The sequence below is a fragment of the Rhincodon typus genome, unplaced genomic scaffold (assembly GCF_021869965.1).
Source record: "Rhincodon typus isolate 14 unplaced genomic scaffold, sRhiTyp1.1 hic_rhity00007381, whole genome shotgun sequence".
Taxonomy (NCBI): domain Eukaryota; kingdom Metazoa; phylum Chordata; class Chondrichthyes; order Orectolobiformes; family Rhincodontidae; genus Rhincodon; species Rhincodon typus.
Window position 1 is genome coordinate 1 of NW_025973019.1, and position 9,327 is coordinate 9,327.

At 40.0% G+C, this 9,327-nt stretch overlaps 1 protein-coding gene across 1 annotated transcript; it reads left to right on the forward strand.

Moving 5' to 3' along the window:
- The first annotated feature begins 1,370 nt into the window (after positions 1 to 1,370).
- LOC125482225 (eukaryotic translation initiation factor 2D-like) lies at positions 1,371 to 8,836 on the forward strand. Its single transcript, XM_048594245.1, has 3 exons — positions 1,371 to 1,652; positions 6,601 to 6,791; positions 8,322 to 8,836. Exons 1-3 carry the CDS (start codon positions 1,597 to 1,599, stop codon positions 8,351 to 8,353), a joined length of 279 nt encoding a protein of 92 aa, XP_048450202.1. The 5' UTR covers positions 1,371 to 1,596; the 3' UTR covers positions 8,354 to 8,836.
- Positions 8,837 to 9,327: the final 491 nt, after the last annotated feature.

The window sequence follows — 9,327 nt, forward strand, 5'->3', positions numbered from 1 at the left end:
TGGATGAACACAGCAGGCCGAGCAGGAAAGCTGACGTTTCGGGCCCAAAACGTCAGCTTTCCTGCTCCTCTGATGCTGCTTGGCCTGCTGTGTTCATCCAGCTCGACACCTTGTTATCTCAGATTCTCCAGCATCTGCAGTCCCTACTATCTCATTCACCATACAGTGCTTTGAGGCAGCTGGTGCTTATAAAATAAACTATTTAAAATTTTCCTTTATATAAATTATTAAGACAGTAATAGGCGACATTTTCCTTTGACAAATAAATTGACTTCACAGTCCTCACTACATGTTCTTTACATGGTTCTCTGCAAGATATATAATGGAAAGCATTTCTGTAAGTTTGTCACTTTGTGATTGCATACTTGTGGAAAACCAAGCACCACCACTATCTCAAGGACAACTAGAAATGGGCAATGAACACATGCCAGTGATGCCAATGTCCATGAGTGAATTAGAAAAAAATAACAGTAGCAACACATTAGCACCTTAAATTTGCTCCACAATTTGCACTATAGGGAAAATGCTCCACCCAACACCTTTCAATTATCATATACAATGAGTAGTGGAGTTTAAAAGCAACAAGGATTGTGACATGTTTGTTATTTCACTATATAAGCAATATTAAACTTAAGTATTATATAAAAGTAAGGACAAAATTTACGACAGTAGTAAAATATGGGTTACCAATTTTCAACTTCCATTATCTGATTTTAATAGCTGGGACTTTCATGGTGAACTGAAATGGTTTAAAAAAGGCAACATTAACTTAAGAATTTTGTTCACTTAGTCATAGCCTGAATCAAGTTTCAGGAAACCAATGTGGAATAAACAAAATCATCTGAACTAAAATTAACACTTTTATCAGAAGAGACAAACTATCCAGGGATGAAGACGCTCACATTTCCCATATTTACTTTACACATGTATGATAAGTTTCATATATTGAAGATGAAAGACAGCCTGGAAACAATGACCCCAGTCCCAGGAATTCACAAATGAACGGTATTTCAAGCAACTGCTTTGGCAAAGCAGGGGTAGGCTTTGTATTGGCCAAACTGAAAGAAGCTCACTTTCATTGCTTTTGCCTGGAAAGTTCAAAGCAAGTGCTGACAACACAAATTGGTGAAATAACCAAGGCCTGGGAGCTCAAAGATAGCTGCAATATTCACAGCTGGTAAGCAACTTGGTCTCAGATTAACACCTGGGGAAAGACTTTAAACTTCATATACTTTATGTCCTTCTTTGTATTGAATACAGTTTTCTTTTTAACTTTGTACTTCTATTGTGTTATCGATGTCTTGCCTTTACTATTTTTCTCGTGTGTTCAAGTTATAAAAGGGACGGTGACTTTAAGATCTACAATTTGTCTTGCAGTAATGCCTGGAGTATGATGTGGGTCGGAACCTCTGGTGCAGCCACTTTAGAAGCTTGTGTTCCACCCGGAAAACTGAAGGCACGGAACAAGATGGCGAGATGTATCCACGGCGGAATTGGCGTTTGAGGAAAACAAAACGTTTAAATCAGTTGTAATTCAACTAAACAAGAAATGCGACTCCCCCACGGGCCTAGCAGGAAAACAGAAAAGAAAGGAAGATGTTTGCCAAACCTTTTCGCGTCAAGTCCAACACAGCGATCAAAGGGTCGGATAGGTGAGCTCATGGTGTCCGCTGGTGGTGTGTTCCGCGGCCGGGCCTGGGGAGAGGATGACCGCCTTAGAGGTGAAACATTCATCTCATTGACAAATAATCGGAATCAGTAAACTCCACGACGTCAGAATATAATATTCACACGTCAGTGCCACGGTCACCCCAGCAGCTAAACTGCAGTCTCGGAGTTACCGTTTTGACTCGCTTTTCCCTGTTAATTTTCATTGGTGGAAGTTTGTTTTGGTTTTTTGCGTAGAACGTCCTATTATTTTCAGCCACGTATCTTAGGAGACCTTCCAGAGACTCGTGAAACCAGCCTAACCTCACGCCTCCTTTATTTTGTCCCTACACTAATTGCCAAGAGTTTTTTTTTTTGTTATGGAAATGGACAGTTAATTTCACCCATGATACGCGATGAGTGCAAGGAAAACACAGACTTGTATCTGTTGTGGTGCATGTCACAACCTAGGAACGACCCAGAGTAACATGACATGGGGAAAAGTGTGTTAAATTCATCTTGTATGAAAATCTCCCATCATAGCCTAACCTCTGTATCCGCAGGACACCTTGTTTGAGCCCGAACTTAGACACTGGGACACATTAAGGAAGGGGAAAGTTATCTGAATATATTGTATCAGAAGGTGGTCACACCCCTTAGGATAGGGTCGTCTGATTTGGTCCCTGGCCAGGGTGATTGTGACTGTGACTGCAAGTGAGGTAATGAGATCCAGAGGGCAGAAGTGCTGGAGTCTCAACCTTTGCTATTGTCCAAAAGGTTTGAGGTTCTTTCTGCATGTTTGGATGAGAGCGAGAACAGCAGGGTGGATAACTAACCAACCATGACATTGGAGTTCAGAAACCCATTCAAATAGCAGTAGCAAAAAGAAGAGTAGCCATAATAAGGCACAGTATTGGAAGACTGATTGACATTATTCTCTGCAGTGAAGAGTAAGCGTCCAGAAGGTTGTGTAGCCTGTACCAGGGTTTGGGAACCTGCTCAGGGCTGGAAATAAACTGGCAGTGAGAGAGGGCAGGTCTGGTTATCATGGTCCATTTAGGTACCATTGACATAAGCAGGACAAGGAAAGAGGTTCTGCCTAAGTGCCAAATTAAGAAGCTATAACCTGTCTAACTTTTCTTTATAAGACAACCTGTCAAAATACTTGTATGAACTTCTTCCAACACAATTACATCATTCTTAGATAAGGTGATCCATATTATGCACTGTAATCCAGATGTGGTCTCATGATGTCTTATATGTCTGATGCATACTTTTGTGTTCAACTCCACTCATGATAAATTATAACATAGTGTTTGTTTTCTTAATTACTTACTGTATAGGCATAAATCTTCTTTGATACACGCATTCAGGATACCAGATCCCTCAGCATCAGAGAGCTCTGCAATCTCAGAACATAAAGTTTGTTTTTTATTCTTCCTGCCAAAATTGGCATTTTCACATAGTTCAACGTTATACTCCTTTTGCTAGATTTTTGCCCACTGACTCAACCTATCCATGTGTCTTTGTACATAAAAAGTTACTGGAAAAGCTCAGCAGGTCTGGCAGCATCTGTGAAGAACAAAACAGAGTTAATGTTTCGGCTCCTCAGAACCATGTGTCTTTGTACTCTCCTATCCTTTTTCTTCACAACCTACTTTTTATTATTAGGTTTTATTGTCACATGTACTCAAGTACAGGAGTACAGTAAAAACTTTAGTGTCGCCTCTCACCTTGGGTACAAAGTACCTAGGTACAGATCATCATCATAGAATCCCTACAGTTTGGAAACAGGCCCTTTGGCCCAACAAGTCCACACCAACCCTTGGAACATCCCATTCCCCTATAACCCACCTAAGTTACACATCCATGAATACTGCGGGCAATTTAGCATGGCCAATTCACCTAGCCTGCACATCTTTGGACTGTGGGTGGAAACCGGAGTACTCGGAGGAAACCCACGCAGACACGGGGAAAATGTGCAAACTCCACACTGACAGTTGCCCGAGGGTGGAATCGAATCTGGGTCCCTGGTGCTGTGAGGCAGCAGTGCTAACCAATGAACCACCGTGTGAGAAATAAAGAAGAAAAACGTTACATTACCTTAACAGTGATTCGTAGTATAATTAAGAAAATAAGACCTATAGTTAAAAAGATAAACATTACAATTAAATAAACATATTACAGATAAACATTACCATATTGCAGTACATCAGCCCAGGGGCTTCCACATGTGGTCTGATCGGCCTCGCAAGCCGCTGACTGCCCATCCTGGTCCTCAGTCTAACAACTGTCCTGCTGTGCTCTCAGCCTCCAGCCCACTTCGCTCAGGCCGTCAGCCGCTGCACACTGCTCCATGCCTCGAGCCCGCTTTGCTCTGGCCCTCAGCCACTCCACACTGCTCTATGCCTCCAGCCCACTCCGCTCCGGCTCTCAGCTGGTCTGCTTCGGCCTCTCAGCCACTCCGCACGACTCCGTGCCTCCAGCCCGCTTCGCTCTTTCGACCCAATCTTGGCATCATTAGCAAATTTAACAGCCATATCCTTGGTCTCTTCATCCAAATCATTTATATAAATTGCAAAATATTCAGGCTTCAGCACTGATCTCTGTAACACATCATCCTTACGGTTTGCTAACCAGAAAATGACCCATTCGTGGATATGCAATGGTTTCTGTTAGCTAGCCAATTTTCTATCCATGCTAATATAATACGCTGTTACACCAGGGCTTCCCAATGTGGTGGCTGGGACCCAAACAGGGCTTGTAAGCTAAAATTTGGGGGTTGTGAAATTAAAGATAGTAAGAGCTGTCATGAAGTTCTAAACAAGTTACAACAACCGTGTTAATGCTGTAACGTGCCCTTGTTCTCAGTTCTCACTGAGGGGTCTCATTAATTTTCATGCCACTAAAATGGGGTCACAGTGAAAGAAAGTTGGGAACCCAAGAACAGAAGTTCTTATTTTCCACAATAGTCTTCAATGTGCCACCTTTATCAAATGAATTCTAAAAATCTAAATACACTATATCTAACAGTTTCGCCTTTAACTACAGCACATTATTACTTACAGAATTCCAACTGGTTAAACATGATTTCTCTTTAACAAAAACCTGTTGACTCTTGCTGATAACCTTGAACTTTTCTATGTTCCCTGCTATAACTTTGTTGATAATAGCTTTTCCATCTTTCTATAATCTAAGAGATCAAATATGTATATGGCCTCAGGGGTTGATTTGTTTCAGGATTTACAAGCCTAAAACCACACTGCAATGGAAAGTGTGGGGTAAAATTCTGGTAAGGAAGAAATTCTATAAATGTTTTTACTTGTTTGTAGATGGGCAAGGTGGAGGGAAGGCACTTGTCATCTGCTTTTGCTTGACTTTAGATGGTGGGAGACAGGGTACTTGTATTAAATGTAGTTTCAGCTTATAATAACTTTAAATAATTTCAAATCAATGGAATGGGCAATACATTTACACTTAGAAGCAACTTGCCATTTTTGGTCTATTGTTGGCACTCTGATCCAGAACTCAATTATGTCAAAGATTAGGAGATAGCAAGATCTGCAGATGCTGAAGTCAGAGTCAATACAGCATGGAGCTGGAGGAACACAGTACATTAGGCAGCATCAAAATAGTAGGAAGATTGATGTTTCGGGGAAGGGTGTAAACTCAAAACGTTGAATTTCCCGTTCCTCTGATGCTGCCTGATCTGCTGCAATCCTCCAGCTCCACACTTATGTCAGAGATTGTTTGTTTGGTGACTGGGTACTTTACTGTTGAGGTGTACGTGCCAATAGATCAGAATTGGCAGTGGTTGGGGCAGGTAGGGGGGAGAAAAAAATAGTTATTGCTGATGTGCAAAGCATCAAGTAATATACTTGGAGATTGATTAATTTTATAACTCTTACCTTTAATACCAAAAGTATTTTGAACAAAAGGTGTATCACCTAGTGGGCTTGGAGAAGATGCTTCCGCTAGGAGAAGAGTGTATAACAACTTATGGAAATTATATTTTTTTTCACGAATGCAAATTAAGAATTGTGGATAAAGCAATCATCACAACATTGTGATCTTACTTGGGTTCTGATCTTTTAAATGTTTCTGAAGAAAATTAATTGCATAATAAGACACCACCACCAGTGATAAAACTCATTCTTCATATCTGATTTGAATAAAGCTCTTTCTCAATGGCTGATTCAATAAAAGCAAATTTGGGATCCATAACTAGATGGGTGGCAAACTGCTCTCCGACTTTCAAGTTCTGCTAGGACTGTTTTTTTTTCTTCAGTGTTTGAAAGTGAGCATTACCTTCAGAAATTGCAAGACTGTTTTCAATTATAACACCATGTAGCGCTGGAGGAACACAGCAGGCCAGGCAGCATCAGAGGAGCAGGAAAGCTGCTGTTTCGGGTCGGGACCCTTCAGAAAAAATTTCTCCAGCTCCACACTGTTATCTCTGACTCCAGCATCGGCAGTTCTTACTATCTCTGTTTTCAATTACTTGTTTACAGTTGTTGACAGTGCATAGAATTTGGAGCATGAACAACTGTATAGTTGGAGAGGAATAGTAATTTATTAGCAAGTTTTTTGGTTTGAAGTACTGCATGTGACTGTTTAGTTACAGGTAATAGAGCACATAATTGTATGGATATATTATAGGATGCCTCTTTCATGTCATGCACTGCTAAGTAGGTAGAGACATCAGAATATCATTGTACTTGGAAATAAGCTTTTCATGGAGAATATGCAAATAGGTTTGGACAAGCCATTGCAAATCAATCATTTAAATCGAGAGAACAAGAAAGTTCAGTCTTATTCCGATGTAATGCAATATAATTACACACTTTGAAGACGGAAATCCAAATGTAAGGTTATGATTGAAATTAATATTTCAGCAAAGTGAGAGGAATTGTTATTTTAAGCAACCCACACAAATTGCTTGTCATTCCCCAGGAGGAAGCTCAAGGCTGACGTACAGTCTGCCTTTCCGTCTTTATCTGGTGCTGAGCTATCACATCTCATACCAAACAAGGAGGAGCTGAATGTGGTAAAAATCTATTTGCATAAAGGAGACGTGGTGACTGCCTATGTTTTGAGTAAGAACCCCATCTTCTTTGAAATGAACAAGAGACTTTATCCAACAGGTGCGTGTGTGTTTTAAAAAGCTTTTATTTTCTGCTGGCATCAAATTCATAAAAAACGCAAAACTGTTGTTTGTAACAAAATTTTGGAATATCCACAATCCTGTCACTTAGTTTGGCTTCTCAAATGTAATATATTTTGCTCAGGTATAAAAGGGAGTTTACTTTGAATTATTGCGAGGAATCCATGTGCCAAAGTTTCTTACTAATAGCCAAAGCTGCAGACTGCGTTGTGCAAATTGAGAATATCTGCCCAATTCTTTTGCTCTGACCAGAGAATTTTTTTTTTTTTTTGGAATGCTCACAATAGCTCTTACTCAGTTCTGCACAACTTTTCAACCTTTCATTGTATTAAATTATCATCTCAGAGGACTGTTACAGTGAAGTGTCTGCCTTACCTCTCTTGTCTGTGCACATGTAGGTGTAGTTTTGATTTTGATGAGTAGTCTATTTTAGAGAATATTTTATTAGGTTGTTTATTTGGGAATTTTTCTAACAATACTATAATCGGTTAGGGGAGAGGTATAATTGGAGGGGAAACCGATTATGTATTTAAGAATTTATAAAACATGGTCATTACCATATTAATAAACAGTCTTTGTAACTGTTCACTGCCTGAATTGTAACAGTTTGTCTCATGTCATATGAGACTGTCTAATTTAATTTACACAATTCTTTTACAATATTCTGAGCTTCGAACTCCATCTAGCGTAACCTAACCTGACCTGACCTGATTCGGTCCTACTTCACTGCCTGATGCCAAATATGCCCCTGACTAGATCTTTTCCCCGGTGCTGGCTGGCGCTGCTGGCTGATGCCTTCTGTAACACCAAGCTGTAATTAATGTCAGTTTGTTCCTGCCACACATGATGGTAAACTGGAAGTCAGTCTGGGCACACTCCATTGTGTGCCATTTCTAGCAGAAAGCACACACGAGGACAGAAATGTAACTGACCAAAGTAGGAAAAACAAAAGCAGAGATAAGGGACAAAAATATGTTGATGTAAGGAGAGAGAAATAGGAACAGCACCATAAAAACACGCCTAGAAAATGAATATGTACGAGATAGGAAAGGGTCATGCATATAGATATATTTTGGTGTCTTTGAAGTGGCCATCAGTAGTGGGCAGTGGTGGTCTTCATGCGATTTTGTTTTTATTTGTGCACTCTGTACCATGAGATTTACTTGAACAATTTTTCTTTTAATTTCTTTGTTTCACAACCATCCTGATTGTGTCTCATCACTATTGTTTGGGAAAACAAATGGATCTGTTTCTGTAATAATATAAATACAATTTACAATAAATATTATCCTATAAACTAACCAGTATGTTGAGTAATTTTGTAATATTGCAGGACACAAATTAATAATATTAAAAATAACATGAAGAGTTAAAGTAGATCTGCTTCAATGAAGACATCTGGCCTGTGAGCAAAGTATATGTGACTGTAGCAAATGCAAACTTATAATTTACTAACATTGGGCAAAATACCCCCCTTCAGTAGGTATGATAATGGTTCTTTCTTCTATAGACATTGGCCCAGATGTTCTGATAATCAGATAGTCATTGGAGAAGGAAAGACTGGAGTTGCTGTCAGAACAATACATAAACCAGACATAGCAGACTGTCTGGGAATTGCCCAAGAAATTGAAGATTCCAATGAGCATTTCCCATGCATCCAGAAGTCTCCTAAAGAACCCATTGAAAATCAATTGCTAACAAGAAATTGTGAAATGAAGTTTCATAGGACTACGGAACACTTTTGTGTAACCGATTAACCAAACAGGAATAAAACGAAGAACGGTGGACTCTGAAAATCTGAAACAAAAACAGAAATTGATGGAGAAGTTCAGCAGGACTGGCAACATCTTTGGAGAGAGTGGAGACTTAACTTTTTGAGTCCAGTGACCCTTCAAGATTGGCATATCTGGAAGAGCTGTGACAATGAGTTAAACACTAAAACAAAACAAAGTACTGTGGATGCTGAAGATCTGAAACAAAAACAGAAAATGCCGGAGAAACTTGGCAAGAATGGCAGCATCTGTGGGGAGAAAGCAGAGTTGATGATTCGAGTCCAGTGACCCTTCAAGTGTATGCCCACACTTTGAAGAAGTTCTGTTCCTCTGTCCAGCAGGATTTCCTTTCAAATCTTTCTTCTCCTTTGCCATCATTGCTTTTGTTCTTGCTGCTAGTGTTTGACAAGAGTATTTGTGAAAACTTGCTCCAGCCTCATCTCATTCCTCAGTGACTGCCTCTGGCTCAGACTCTCCCTACTTGGCTTCCAACTGAAGTTTCATTTCTCGTGTCTTGAATCCACCCAGGATCACAGCTGTTCTGGCTGCATGCTGAGATCCAAAATCAGTGCCAACAGCCACTGGATGTACAGACTCAACCTGTCTGTCTTTTCTTAATTCACTTAGATATGGGCATCACTGGTTGACCAGCATTTATTTGCCTGTAAAAACCAAAAGAACTGCGGATTCTGTAAATCAGGAACAAAAACAAAGTTGCTGGAAAAGCTCAGCAGGTCTGGCTGC

What these genes read in the sequence shown, in the direction of transcription:
- LOC125482225 (XM_048594245.1), top strand. Translation starts at nt 1,597, where the DNA reads ATGTTTGCCAAACCTTTTCGCGTCAAGTCCAACACAGCGATCAAAGGG. An exon ending in GCGATCAAAGGGTCGGATAG is followed by an intron (nt 1,653 to 6,600) that starts GTGAGCTCATGG and finishes GTCATTCCCCAG; the next exon opens with GAGGAAGCTCAAGGCTGACG. An exon ending in CAAGAGACTTTATCCAACAG is followed by an intron (nt 6,792 to 8,321) that starts GTGCGTGTGTGT and finishes TTTCTTCTATAG; the next exon opens with ACATTGGCCCAGATGTTCTG.